The following is a 14,749-nucleotide window of genomic DNA, read 5'->3' as shown; positions in this document are numbered from 1 at the left end:
AAAGTTCCTGTATTTTCAATTCCACTTCAGAGAACACCATCACATCTACCCCTGCCACCCACCAACATCATCAACCTCTGACATCTCTCTCCCACACCACTTCCTGCTGCTCTTACCTCTCAATGAGCTGCTTCCCCAAAACAATCTTTGTCCCTTCAACCTTGATAAGTTCTTCATTATCATTATGAATGACTGTCTTTTCCAACTCCTCCTCCTGTTCCTCTGTCATGGCAACAGGATTGGAGGGTGGAGCATTTGTTTGGTAATAAAGGGGACAGAATTTGTTTGTCCTCATGTGCCCAATGGCACCGCAGGCTCCACATTTCAGCTGCAAAAGAAAAAATATCAACTTGTCAGATATAAGCAGGCTGAAATATGTCAGGTAAGCAGGTGAAGTAAAAACAAGGTAAAGGCAGGGTAAAGGCAAAGGAGAAACAGACAGTTTCAGAACTTTTGCTCTAATTAGAATGGTTATACACCTATCAATAGAAGCCACTGGAGTCCATATATGAAAATGACACATGAAAGATAAAATGAAATCCAGAGACTAAACATTTCTTTAAAACATTCAAGTGAGGCATAAAAGGGAAACGATTTTCATTTCCAATGTAAGTCATGAACTGTGACAATATTAAATCCGCAGATGAATGGCTGCTGGAAGTCCAAGCATAATCAGCTAGCTAGCCAGACTCCTATAGGCTACAGTTAAAACAAGGAGAAGGCTCAATAGTATCAAATCTCCATCTCAGTTTTTCAATTGAGTAGCTCGGGTATCCTAGAACTCAGTTTTATTTGTAAAATGGGGCCAATACCATATCACACTTATCTAATATCACATATATAGAAAGAAACATTAAAACATTTAATGACTATACATGTTAATTACACATGTGTTGAATACAATTCATCAAGTGCTTCCCATGATTTACTTCATTTAATACAACAATGTGAGAGACTATCATTTTATAGAAAACAGGTTTAGAGAGGTGAAGATCACAGAGCTATTAAGTGGCAGAACCAGAACTGAATCCAGATCTTCTGTTTCCAAGTCCATGGCTCTTTCCACTGTACCACAGTTGCTTCATTTTATGGTATACTTTACAGTCACATTGCATGGTAATGCCCGGAGTCCTAAATTGGTGGTTTGTTTTGTTTTGGTAATAAGGATTAAACCCAGGGCCTTCACAATGAGCTATATTCTCAGCCCTTTCTATTTTTTGAAATAGAATCTCGCTAAGTCACTAAAATGCCCAGATTAGGCTTGAACTTAAAATCCTCCTGCCTCAGCTTCCCAGAGTGCTAGGATTACAGACATGTGCCACCATGCTCAGCAAGTCCTATCCAAGTGCAAAACAATTTGTATCCTATACATGTTTTAGTTGTGTTGCTTTTTTCCCCTATTACTGGGAATTGAAGCCAGGGGAACTCTACTCCTGAAGTACAACCCCAGCCCTTTTTTAAATTCTGAGACAGCTGCCCAGGCTGGCCTCAAACTTGTCATCCTCCAACTTCAGCCTCCTAAGTAGGGGGATTACAGGTGTGTGCCACGGTGCATGTCTTGTTGCTTTTTAAAATATGTACAATTTTTTAAAAAGCAGGGGATGTAGCTCAGTGGTAGCATGCTTGCCTAGCACGCATGAGCTCCTGGATTTCATCATCAACTATATTGATTCCTCTGAGTAACAAGGCAATAGAAAATTTCAAGCAAAAAAAAAAAAAAAAGATGTGACCCCACACACACACACACACACACACACACACACACACACAAATATGCAAGTGAAAAATCCACTAAACCTATTAACTCACAGAAATATTTCAAAGGAAGTATAAGTGACATCTGATAAGAACAGTGACATCAGATTGGGTCTGATGGGTGCTGGAATCACTCACACTATTACTGGTAACACCCAAAGTGCCAAATCAATGCAAACTAGCTTTCCACAATACTGTTCTCATTCTCAATAAGGGAGGATAATGAAAGCTAAGGGAAAAGGTATGAAAGCTAAGGGAAAAGGTATGCTCGCTTGCTTTGTTAAATTGTGGTTATGCCACATTACACTTACTTTTAGGTCAGGACGCTCCTTCATTTTTTTTGGCTTCTTCTCAGGAGGACCCTTAAGCTTCTCCTTTTCCTGGTTCCGCTTAAGTCTCCTTAATTGTTCTTGAATCCTTCGCCGCTCTTTTCGCATCTCTTCTCGATGCTGTTCATCAAAAAGGGCAAATTTTCGACTGAACAGCAGGGGGAGAAAAAAATCACAGGACCATAAGAAACCTAAACCAAGAAGACTGTCCTAATAGCTAACATCTCAGAACTAAAATAATCCGTCCAAGCTGAAATAAAAGGGAAAACCTGCCATTCCCAACTCTCTTTCTAGTCAGCCCTTCATCTGCATAGACTTCTCTCTTACAGTAAGTCCTAAGTAATCCCTAAACTTTTTACCAAACAACCAAATGCAAAGAACCCTGGTAAAATATGATATACCTGGGGCTGTGATGTGGCTCAGTGGTAGAAGTACTCGCCTAGTATGTGTGAGGCTTTGAGTTCAATCCCCAGGAATGACAAAAAAAAAAAAAAAAGGTATGCCTTTACTTTGCAGCAAACATGAATTTTTCTGCTGATATGGCTCTGTTCAAACCCAAAGATGTATAGGCAAGGCGGTTCCCAATTATGACAGACTTCTAGGGACAACTGTGCAGAATCCTATAAATAAAACTCAAGCAATGACCCCTTCCCTACAATTATTATTCTATCATAATTGAAAATGGCAAATAAAACTCACATGAATTCCTCATCTTTTGTGGTGCGTATACGCACATAAGCATCTATGACAGCTGGTTTTCGGACTGTCTCACAGCGAACATACTCTTTCCCTTCTTCATCTCGAAATGTGCGATAAATCTTGAGACAGCGACCGGTGGCAGAGGAGTTAAGGCTAGTCACAGAAGCTGTATCATCATCTCTGTGATTGTTTCCTGATGCTGCTGAGCCTGCTGCTGCAAGGTAGAAAGAGATTTCCAAACATTCCCCCTACCGCTCAAATGGCTGTTTTCTTGGGGTTGAGTGGACACATTGAATTCAACATGCCACAAAACTATGGCTTTAAAGAAAACCTCAAAGTTACCACCAGCCCAAGACTACACTGACTGGTCCTTTCTTGATTTCATTTTATCACCGTTAATTGCCATTTTTACAAGTACAAAAAGTTCCCCAAAATACTCAAAGAACTAGATGTCTGCTAGAGGAGAAAGAGGAGCAGTAGCTATATTCTGATTCCTCTGAGTAAAAGGGCAACAGAAAATTCTAAGCAAGAAGGTGATGATGGAAACACCCAAGCAAGCACCCAAAGAAGGAAAAATGACACCACAGAAGTACGTCCAGAATCTTAAGGCCTACTATATATTTCTCAAAAATTAATATGAATAGGAATCACGGGGGGGGGGGAGGCACTGTTAAAATGTAGATTGTAATTCAGTAGGTCTGAAAAAGACCCAAGATTCCACCTTTCTAACTAATCTCCGTGTAATGTGAATACCTTGGTCCAGACCACACTAGAAAGACCTAAAAAAACCACACTGTGGAAGGGTTATATCACATCTTTACAAAGTAGCCAGAACAATGAAATTACATAAAACATTTACAGAGAGGGAGAAATCAAAAGAATACTAGTGTGAATGAGAACAGTTACTAAAATCTTTATTTTTACTGTTTATCTTCTCAGTATCTACATCCAAGTTCTCAAGTGTCTGACATCTATACTCGTGAAGTTTCATGGGGACCTCAAATCCCACACATTAAACATTCTCTTCCTAAACCTGCTTCTCTGAAATCAATGATACTAACATCTTTCCAGTCAGAGTGAAATCTTAAGGTAGTCTTGATTTTTAACCCTTTCTTCCCCATGTCCCAAACCATTTCTGCTCATTACCATCATCTTCACCTTCAACTTCTGCAATTTTTGGTGATTTTTAAGTCTTTCAGGAGTCTAAGATTCCTTTGAGAATCTTCTGAAAGCCATGAATTTTCTCCCAAAAAAATGCAGATATGCACAGAATTTTACATGTAATTACAAAAGGTTCAAGTACAATCTCCCAAAACTATACACAGATTCTACGTTAAAAACTGTTACCCACAGGCATGTCCAACCTGTGACTTGAAGGCTGGACATACCTGGCTTGCTTGGGCCACACTGAGCAAAGACAAATTGTTGTGGGCTACATGTAAAATATATAGTATAGTTAATGTATATAACCAACGAAAACTTCCTTTTGAAATATATTCTATTATAATATTATAATATATATTATAATATTATAATATAGGCATGTCTAATGCAGGTTAGACTCACCTGGTGAATACTCAGAAAGCACACTTGAAGTAAACACTTATCGCCCTGGCTTGGCCAGGTATCTGATACAAAGGCAGCCTCTTTAATTTGTTGTATACAAACAAACCTAGAGTCTAGATTGTAGAAATCTATCTTATCTGCAGGCTTTTCTTTTCTTTTGTTTTTTGTTACAGGGATCAAACTCGGGGCAAGGCAGGCAGCGGCACCACTGAGCTAAATCCCCGGCCCTATTTATATTTTTTGATCCTGTTCTTTTTTATCTATGAAGCCACTACCCTCACCTAGTAGCATCCGCTGTAGCTCCTTCCGCTCCTGCTCTTCTCGTTCACGTGACAGCTGAGAACTGGTTTTCTTATTCTGTAGCATGTTCTCAATATTCTTTCCCATTTCTTCAAAGTCACTGTCTTCAGCTGAGCTGCTGTCTGTGTCAGTTGATAAGACTTCAGTTGATGACAAAACCCTCAAAAGAAAAAAAAAGTTAAATAAAGACCAAGAGAAATACAAAAGTATAGAGACAGCTAGAGTGAACAGGGTTGTAGACAAGAGTAGAAAACTGGAGAATCAACCTTAAAAAGGCATATTCAAAATCCACTAAGAAATAGAACTTCTTTACAGAGTTTTCACAGACATTTAGTCAACGAGGAAAAGTTTACAAAATTGCCATAACTTTCAATATTCCTGGAGAGAAGATGAGAAACCAGTGCAGGGGTCATTTTTAATAGCACATTACCAGTATCTTACAACTAAGCCTTCAGAAAAAAACCCCTTATCTGTCACCCATTTCTACTGTTATGGCTGTGAGGCCAAGACCAAGAAGGCAGTAAGAGTTGCCCTTGAACATTCACAACTTATGGCAAGCTGTTTTGAAGAGAGCAGGTACTCTAGCAACAGTATAACAAAAATATACTACACTAGTATCTCAGATACCTGATTACCTAGTCATATTTTTAGGTGATCTCCTCTTCATTATAAAACAGGGAACAGGTTGGAGATGTAGCTTAATAGCAGAGTACTTGCCTAGCATGTGCAAGGCCCTGAGTTTAATCCTCAACATCACAAAATTTAAACTAAACAGTATCTGAGACCTCTCTTTCCAGCTTGAATTTTCTGCAGCACTAAAATAACATACTTGTTCTGTAGGTCAAAGATGCGTTGACATTCCTCTTTGTAACGCTCTTGATGTTCAGCAACAGAAAACCTTGATCCACGGGCAAATTTACTCATGGGCCCCTCTCCAGAGCGGGCCTGTTCTGTTGACATTGTACGTACCACGTCAATTACTTCCCAGCGGGACAACTTTTTAATCTAAGAGACATAGAGACATAAACCAAGGCTCCTGATTAGAGAGAGACAGACCCCCCCAAAAAAATCATCCAAAGCAGAGTAAACAGACAGCTTTAGGAAAGCTAACTTCTGAAAAAGTATCCAGAACCTACTACAACCTATAGCACAAAGTTCTGCAGATAGTTCTTTACATCTGCCTGCTAGCCTTTCCCTCGCTATACAAAGCCTTTAGGAGCTCCCAAGTTTCCCTCTTCCATACCCACCTCTTCCTCAGGCACGCCAAATTTACGCAGAAGTTGCTTGGCATTTTTCAGAGAAAGGCGACGAAGGTCTGCATCTGTTCCGGTCACTGTCTTCTTCACTGGCTGAGGTTCCTTATCATCCTACCTCAAACAAAACCAGGTGAGTATCCTGAAAGTCAAACTGGAGATTGAACCCAGGCCCTTTTACCATGCTATATCACCAGCCCTTTTAAATTTTTTTTTAGAGACAGAGTCTCACTAATTCCCTAAATTGCCCAGATTAAGTTTGAATTTGTGATCCTCCTGCCTCAGCCTCCTTGACTGCTGGGATTACAGGTGTGTACCACCATACCCAGCTCTAAAAAGCTGAACTATTCATATGAGGTGTCTAAGTCATTTTACCAACTCCACTACTTTCTAGATCCTCCATACTATTCATCGCCACTTCTAAGTCATTCTTTAATTTTCTACTTCTAGAAATCCAGACAATCTTACCTTCTGCTGTGTTGGTTTGTTTGGAATTTTTACATAGGAGAATCCTTCACCACACCCTGTGGGATCTGCCACCCCAGTCACTTCCAGTAGACACTTGCCCTTCATGGCAGCAATGAAAGCTCTTGTGGTGTTCCAAGGAGCAGTTCGAACCTAAAGTACAGAAAAAGATTCTGAGGCTATAAGAAGCAATTATTAAAAAAAAGAAAAGAAAGAAACAATTATTCTATGTTTAGCCATTACCTAGGAGGGAAGAAAAATTATAATGAATAATTTCATGCTTTCTTAAATTATCTACAAAGAGCAACAGTAAAACACGGCTTCCGGTACTCAGCTCTCTTCTTCCTTATGCTACTTAAATCATGATATTGAATAGAAATTAAGAGCTCAACCAAAGTAAGGAATATTAAGAATGGTGGTATCCTTCAGCCCCATATCCCTAGGACTTGAATGAGTACTCTCAATCACAGTATTACACTTGATCTTAGCCAAAAGGCCGAGAATCTCAATCATAGTATTGCCCCCATACTCATGATACTCAAAGTTTGTGCTTGCTTCAGCAGCACATATACTGAAACTGGAATGATGCTCAAAGCTAGAATGATCACTCTATTTGACTGTCTAATTGTTCAAGTGGATTCTTTAAAATATGTTTACTTTCAAAAGCACTGGTTCCAAACCTAGCAGCATTAAACCAAAGCCCATTCTATCCCTGCCACTGGTTTGGTCAAAAAGCCCATTCTATCCCTGGTTTGGTTAAAAAGTATTTACTGATCCTACAAAATAATTTGAGAATTAAGACAAGCGGTGAATGTGCTTGACCACATAGACTAGTCAAGAGTATACATGACCTGTATGAGGTCCTGGTTTGATCTTCAACATAGGGGGAAAAAAAGAATATACCTGATTTGCTAGAAAATAGTCAATTCTCTATTCAAGATTCAATCATGAAGGCTAATGAAAATAAACCTTAATTTCTGAAATTCTTCCACTCATTTTTCATTCTCATCTCAAAAATGTACTATAATGTTTTATTTTAACTGATATATAAGAAAAGCTACAAATTTATGGGGTATCATGTTTGGGTATATGTATGTATTATATAATGTTTAAATTAGATTAAACATATCTGTCTCCTCAAATATTTATCATTTCTGTACAGTGAAAACAGTCAAAACACTTTCAGCTTCACTCTGACCTCATCTTCTGTTTCTTTTTACAGACATTCGCTCATTTACCAAATGGTTATTGAATAACTACTATATGACAGGGACTACTTTTACATGGACCTTATGTTAGTGAGGGAAAACAGTCAACCCAGGAGGCTCCCTGCCACCATTCCACCACTCGCTCCTAGGGCAGAGGAGGTGAGCCTCGCAGGCACCAGCAGCACACGCCCCCCCCCCCCCCCCGTGGAAATGAGAAGACATGTAAACAAGCCTCAAAAACAGACTTCCAGATCACCTACAGCAAGCCCAAAGGGAAACAAGATGGAAGAATCTGATACTCAACCACCTGGACTCCCTGAACTGGCAACAAAAGAGGATCTGGAAAAAAGGAAATCAGAAATAATTTCTCAGATAACAGCAAAGATTGTGCCCATAGTGCAAGACATGGTTAATAAATCTAGAGAGGACACAGATAAAAAAAAAGAGGATCTGAGGAACATGATGGAATCCCAACACAGGAAACAAATGGAATCCATAAAACAGATGCAAACAGATTTCCAGGAGATTTAAAAACTCCACTGAAAGTCTACGCAGCAGAATGAGCACATGTGAGGTCAGAATTTCAGATACAGAAGATAAGATTGCAATTAGTGACCAGGAAAAGAAAAATTTCTTTAAAATTGTAAGGGACCACAATAAAGCAATCCAGCAGCTGCTAGACGATGCAAAGGAGAATAACATAAGACTGATTGGAGTCAATGAAGAAACAGAAGAGAGTGCAGATGACATAAAAAAACTATTCACAGAAGTGATGGCAGAAAACGTCCCAAGCAGGAAAAAGAACTTGACATACAGATAAGTGAGGCATATAGGACTCCAGCTAGCCTTGATCAAAAAAAATCTACACATAGGCATATAATAGTTAGGATTCCAGAAACTCAACAGAAGAACAAAATTCTACAAGCAGTGAGAGAAAAGAAACAAATCACATACAAAGGAAAGCCCATCAGAATCATAGCAGACTTCTCAATGCAAACCCTCAAGGCAAGTAAAGATTGGAGTGATGTATTTCAAGCCCTAAAGGAAAACAGCCTCCAACCCAGACTGAAGTACCCTGCAAAACTATCTTTCAAAATTGATGGAGAAATAAGATACTTTCATGATAAAGAGAACCTTAGGGGGCCGGGAATTTAGCTCAGTGGTTCTGGCGCCTGCTTTGCAAGTGCAAGGTCCCGAGTTGAATCCCTGTACCAAAAAAAAAAAAAAAAAAAAAGAGAGAACCTTAGGAACTTCATGAATACCAAACCAACACTCCCAAAACATTTTAGACAATATTCTAGGAAAAGACAATGAGGATCACAACCCCAGGAAGCCCAGCAGAATGAATCTGTTGGGCGTGACAAATTAAATGCAAAGGGGGAGAATCCAACAAAAAGAAAAGGTCATGACAAGGCTTTTAAAACTTTTAACTTCATCTCCCTAATGAGTGTATAATTCAATCTTGTTATTGTACTGAGTATTTTTCTTATTCTAGTGTTGCACAACTTTCCTTGTACTGCACTGGCTATTTATCATCTTCTTGTGTCTACTTTTTAATTGGGTTGTCTATTAAGGAGCTGTAAGAGTTCTTTATATATTCTGGTCATAGGTTATATGCATTGTAAATATGGTCTGTTTAAGGACTACTCTTCATTTTAACAATGTTATTTAAAGTTCTAAATTTTGATGGAATCTCATTTATCAATTTTTTTCTTTTATACATCATGTTTTTGGTATCCTAGGAAGTTCTTGCCTATTCTGAATTCATAAACATTTTCCCTTATAATTTCTTCTTAAAGTTTTACTCTTTCATATTTAGGTTCATAGATCCCTTCAAGTTATTTTTATGTATGGAAAAAAAGGATTGAGGTTAATTTTTTATATACGGATACCAGGTGTTCTAGTGCCATTTGCTGAAAACACTATCTTTTCCTCGGCTCTTGAATTAAGTTTATATTCTATAAAATGTTAATGTTAAATAATCTTTCAAAACTCAGTGGACCATATATGTGATATACATGTGGTTCTATTTCTAGATTGTTTTATTCCAATGATCTATATGTCTTTCATTACACCAACACTGCCTTGATTACTGTAGCTTTAGAAGAACTCTTAAAATTAGGTTTTAAACGTCTTCCAACTCTGTTTTTTTTTTCTTTTTCTTTTTTCTTTTCTAGGTCCTTTGTACTCCTACATAACTTTTAAATTTCAATATCCAATTCTTCATTTATAGAAAGTATACACAGACCTGAATTTTTATACATACCTTGTCTTTTCTAAGCCTGCTAAATTCAAATACAAGTTGGCTAAGGGCTTCTAGAGATTTCTTAGTATTTTCTCTGTAGATGATCATTTCATCTACATAGAAAGATTTTGCTTCTACCTTGCCAATCCTATCCTAACTGTGTCATTTTATTGCCAGACTATTTTGGTTTGGGCCTATGTTTCAAATTTTAATGGACAGATGAAGAGTAGGCATATCTGCCCTTGTTCCCCACCTTAAGGATAAACCATTGTATCTTCTCCACTCACATAAGGCGTTCTCACTGGAAGTATGGAGTACATGTCTTTAATCTGTTGAGAAGGTTCTGTTCTACTTCAAGTCTTCTGATAGCTTTTACGATGAACAGCTGTAGAATTTAGTCCAATACTTTTTCTCCAACTAGTGACAGGATCATATGGCTTTTTCCTTTCCTCTGTTAAAATGATGACTTTTGGGGGTGGATCTTCCAATGCTGAACCAACACTGCCATCCCTATAATAAAACCACTTTCTACATCCTGCCAGATTTGACTTCTAACAGTTTGTTTTGTTAAACAAATTTCTAGGTTCATACTTTTTTTTTCTATTATCTTTATCCAGTTTTAGGATTAGCACAATGTTGAGTTCTTAAAATGAGGGGAGAAGTGTTCCTTTTTTTTTTTTTTCTGCTTTAAATGTTTGATATAATTTATTGGTTAAAATGTATACGAGCCTGTTGTTGTCATATAGGTAGGTTTTCAAGCTAGGAATATACTTTAATAGGTGCTATTCAAATTTTATATTTCCTCCAGAGTTAGTGTCATTAATTTGTCTTCCGAGGTACTTCTTAAAAGTTGTCAAATTTATTTCAAAAAAGACTTTTGTAATATGCTTTCTATATCCTTTTAAATTCTGTAAAATCTGTGGTAATGTCTCCTAGATCTTGATATTGTAATTTTAAAAATGTGTAATTGATGTTGTGTTAATAGGAATTAAATGTCTAAAGGAGCAGGGGAAGTGGGAGGGGTAGGGGAAAGGAAAGAAGGGAAAAGAAAAAATATGAGAAAAGAAAAAAATGGACACAAAGTCTTTGCAAATAGGGAAGGGTGGAAGGGGTGAAGGGAGGGCAGGGGAGGGAAAAAAAAAAGAACCATGATACTCATGTAATGGTACAAGATCCCAATGATGTATGTAATTGTATTTTATACCTAAAATGTACTGATAAACTTAATGGGAGGAAAAAAAAAAAAAGAAAACAGTCAACCAATTCAATACTACACAATCAGTGCCATGATAAGAAAGTATAAGATGTGGGTCAGTCATGGTAGTGCTAGCCTATAATCCCAGCACTTGGCTGAGGCAGCAGGATTAATCTGAGTTCAAGGCCAGCCTGAACTACACAGCAAGACTCTATCTCAGAAAGAAGGAAGGAAGGAAGGAAGGAAGGAAGGAAGGAAGGAAGGAAGGAAGGAAGGAAGGAGACGAGACAGAAATATGCACAAAAGAAGGGAAGGATAATCAGTCTGAACACAGAGAATGAGATCAAGAGTCAGGGAAAGCTTCTAAGAGAATATAATTGTAGTTGAAAGTCACATAGTAGAGAAGAAACAAAAAGTATTTCAGGCAGAGGGAATAACAGCTAAATTCTGTTCAGGGAGGCAGGAAAAAGAAATTTAGCAAACTGAATAAACTTCAGTATGTTTGATGCTTAGAGACAGGCACTGATAGGAGATGCAATCATGCAGAGCTTTGTAAATTATGTTAAAGGATATTTCTCTTTAAGAAAAATGCAATCAGGTGTGGTGGGACATGCCTATAATCCCAGCACTTGGGAGACTAAGGCAGGAGGACTGCCATGAGTTCAAGGCCAGCCTGGACTGCATAGACCCTGTCACAAAAAACTAAATAAAAAAAAGAGAGAGAGAAACCAGAGAAAGTTTCTGGGTAGGAGAGTTATATGATCAAATTTTTGTTTTGAAAGATCATTCAAGTCTTTAATAAATGGTGCTGACAATGAACATTTGCATGGAAAAAATGAACTTTAACCCATACCTTGTACCCTACCCTAAATGACTCAAACTGGATCTAGACCTTTTTTGGAGACAAGGTCTAAGTCACTATTGCTCAGAATGGATTTGAATTTGCAATCCTTCTGTTTCAGCCTCCCAGAGTGCTGGGATTATGGGCATACATCACCAAACCCAGCCTAGCAATTTTGTGTGTGTGTCCACGTTACTAGGGATTTAACCTAGGGCTTCTTTCATGCTGGCCGAGTGCTCTACCGTTGATTTACATCTCTAGCCCTCAAACTGGATCTAAAGGTTAAAATCTAAACAATGAAACTCTCTCTCATGTCCTCTCTTGCCAGTTGATGCAAAAAAAATTAAAAATGAAAATTTTAATAGAAAACATAGAAAAATTCTTATAACCTTGGGTCAGACAAAAATTTCTTAGGTATAACACCAAAAGCAAAAGTATCAAAAGAGAAAGAATGCTGACAAGTTGGACTTCTGCTCTTCATAAGACATTGTTTTGTTTTTTTTGTTTTTGCGTTTTTGAGACAGGTCCCACTATGTAGTTCAGGCTAGCCTTGAACTCACTATATAGTCCAGGCTGCCCTTGAACTGGCAGTGATCCTCTTCCCTCAGCTTGCCAAGTGCTGGGATTGTAGGTGTGCACCACCAAGCCCAGCTCATAAGACATTGTTAAAACAATATCATCTACCTAATAGAAGGACTCATGCAGAAAAAAGAACCCTTGGGCTAGGGATATAGCTCAGTAACCTGGCCAAATGTGAGGCCCTAGGTTCTCCCTTACACCACACACACACACACACACACACACACACACACACACACACACACACACACGCACACACACACACACACACACTTTCAGTAAAAAAACAAGCAATTTGCTGGATGTGGTGGTGCAGTCCTGTGATCCCAACACTTGAGAGGCTGAGACAGGAAGACTGCCACAAATTCCAGGTCAGCCTGGACTACACAGTGAGTTCAAGGCCAGCCTAGACTACATAGTGAGACTCTATCTCAAAAAAAAAAAATTTTGTCTCAAAAAAATAAATAAAAATAAGGCAAGCAAGCAGTTAAAAATAAAAATGGACAAAAGAGATGAATGATTGACTAAAGAAGATAAAAAACACATGAAAAGACATCATTAGCAATTATAAAAATACAAATTATTTCTTTTTTCTGAGATGAGGTCTCACTATTCTGTCCAGGCTGGCCTGGAAATCCTAGGCTCAGGAGATCCTCCTGCCACAGCCTCCAGAGTAATTGTGACTGCAGTCACACAACACAATACCTGCTTAGAAAAATGCAAATTTTTTTTTAAAGTAGGAAGATATTTATTGATAGGAAAGCTCTTGAGTGGCAGGAGGGGTCCCGAGTGGTAGCCCAAAAAATGCAAATTAAAAGCACAGTGACAGGACACCTGATAACTAAGCAGGGCCATTTAAAAAAAAAAAAAAAGGGGGTCGGCAATTTAGCTCAGTGGTTTCGCCGCCTGCTGTGCAAGCGCAAGAACCAGAGTTTGTTCCCCAGTACCAAAAGAAAAAGAAAAAAAAAAAAGTTAAAAAAAAAAAAAGGAAATAACAAACATTGCTGAGGATGTAGAGAAACCAGAACACATTCCTACACTGCTGATAGGAATGTAAAATGGTACAACCTCTGTAGAAAAAGTTTCCTCAAAGGTTAAGCAAATAATTACTGTATCATTACTCAGCAATTCCACTTTTAGGCATCTACCCAAGAGAAAGAGACTATAAAATAGCTTTATTCATAATAGTCAAAAACTGGCAACTAAAATGTTCTTCAAAGGTGATAAAACAAATTATAGTAGTACCGACCATGGAATACTCTGTAACAATAAAAAGAAACTATTGATATATACAATAACCTGGAAAAATTCATTGAATGATGCTGAAAAAACTGGATATTCACATGCAAAAGAATGAAGTTAGCTAGCCCCTTACCTTTTAATAACATATACCAAAATCAGACAAATCAAAGACCTAAATGTAAGAGTTAAAACTGTAACACTAGGGCCCGGGATTTAGGCTCAGTGATTCTGCCACCTGCCTCACAAGCACAAGGTTCTGAGTTCGATCCCCGGCACCCAAAAGAAAAAAAAATACAGCCAAAAGATGGAAGCAATTCAAATGTCTGTTGCCGGTGTGGTGGCATAGGCCTGTAATCTCAGCATTTGGGAGGCTGGGGCAGGAGAATCACCATGAGTTCGAGACCAACCTTTGGCTACTTACTGAATTCAAGGCCAGCCTGAGCTACACAGTAAGACCTTGTTTCAAAACAAAACAAAACAAAATAAAACTGTTTACAAAACAAAGATCAATGCTTGCCAGGGAATAAATAGTGCATGAGAAAGGAGAAGGCATAACAATGGATTATAAAGGGCCACAAAGAAACTTTTGGGGGTAGGCAGGGTGTGGTGACACATGTGCATAATCCAGTATGCTGGGAAGCTGAAGGAGGAATGGAGGTTCAAACTCAGCCTGGGCAATTTAGTGACCTACCTTGACACAAAATTTTAAAAGGGCTAAAAATATAGCTCAGTGTGAAGACCCTGGGTTCAATCCCCAGTACCACCACCACCACCAAAAAAAAAACAAGAAAATTGGTGATGACAAATCAGCCTATCTTGTAGTAAGGATCTCACACTTCTCAGGTTTAAGCACATGCCAAAACATGTCAAATAGTACACTTTATAAGTATATGCAACTTATTATGTGTCTGTTTTACCTCAATAAAGCTGTTTCCTTTTAAAAAAGAGTGTCAAGCATGGTGGCACACTCCTGTAATCCCAGCACTTGGGAGGCTGAGGTAGGAGGATCACCTGCCTGGACTACATAGTGAGTTCAAGGCCAGCCTGAATTACATAGCAAGACCCTGTCTCA

General features: G+C 38.4%; 1 protein-coding gene and 1 long non-coding RNA gene across 13 annotated transcripts in view; one reads left to right on the top strand and one right to left on the bottom strand.

Annotated features, from left to right (window-relative positions):
* Positions 1-14,622, top strand: part of LOC147828287 (uncharacterized) — a 91,746-nt gene extending 77,124 nt beyond the window's left edge. For both annotated transcript variants that reach the window (XR_015451041.1, XR_015451040.1), the window contains 2 exons: positions 5,948-6,035; positions 7,590-14,622. This is a non-coding gene — a long non-coding RNA (uncharacterized LOC147828287). The remainder of the gene's footprint in view (positions 1-5,947; positions 6,036-7,589) is intronic.
* Positions 1-14,749, bottom strand: part of Taf1 (TATA-box binding protein associated factor 1) — a 129,145-nt gene that overhangs the window by 54,542 nt on the left and 59,854 nt on the right. For 10 of the 11 annotated variants that reach the window (XR_015451035.1, XR_015451034.1, XR_015451036.1 and 7 more), the window contains 7 exons: positions 6,371-6,520; positions 5,897-6,016; positions 5,479-5,654; positions 4,631-4,809; positions 2,784-2,997; positions 2,067-2,232; positions 117-328 (listed from right to left, as the gene is read on the bottom strand). Coding sequence is in view for 8 of the 11 variants with exons in the window: in XM_087210522.1 (XP_087066648.1) it covers positions 117-328; positions 2,067-2,232; positions 2,784-2,997; positions 4,631-4,809; positions 5,479-5,654; positions 5,897-6,016; positions 6,371-6,520 (1,217 nt within the window). In the remaining 3 variants the exon portion in view is untranslated. The remainder of the gene's footprint in view (positions 1-116; positions 329-2,066; positions 2,233-2,783; positions 2,998-4,630; positions 4,810-5,478; positions 5,655-5,896; positions 6,017-6,370; positions 6,521-14,749) is intronic. The other variant, XM_087210516.1, reaches the window with a different exon arrangement.

This window comes from Heterocephalus glaber, unplaced genomic scaffold (genome assembly GCF_053883595.1).
Source record: "Heterocephalus glaber isolate CG9 unplaced genomic scaffold, H.glaber_assembly_v1.0 deba00001145, whole genome shotgun sequence".
Lineage (NCBI taxonomy): Eukaryota > Metazoa > Chordata > Mammalia > Rodentia > Bathyergidae > Heterocephalus > Heterocephalus glaber.
The sequence above is the reverse complement of the archived record's forward strand: the minus strand, read 5'-3'. Positions and strand labels throughout refer to the sequence as shown.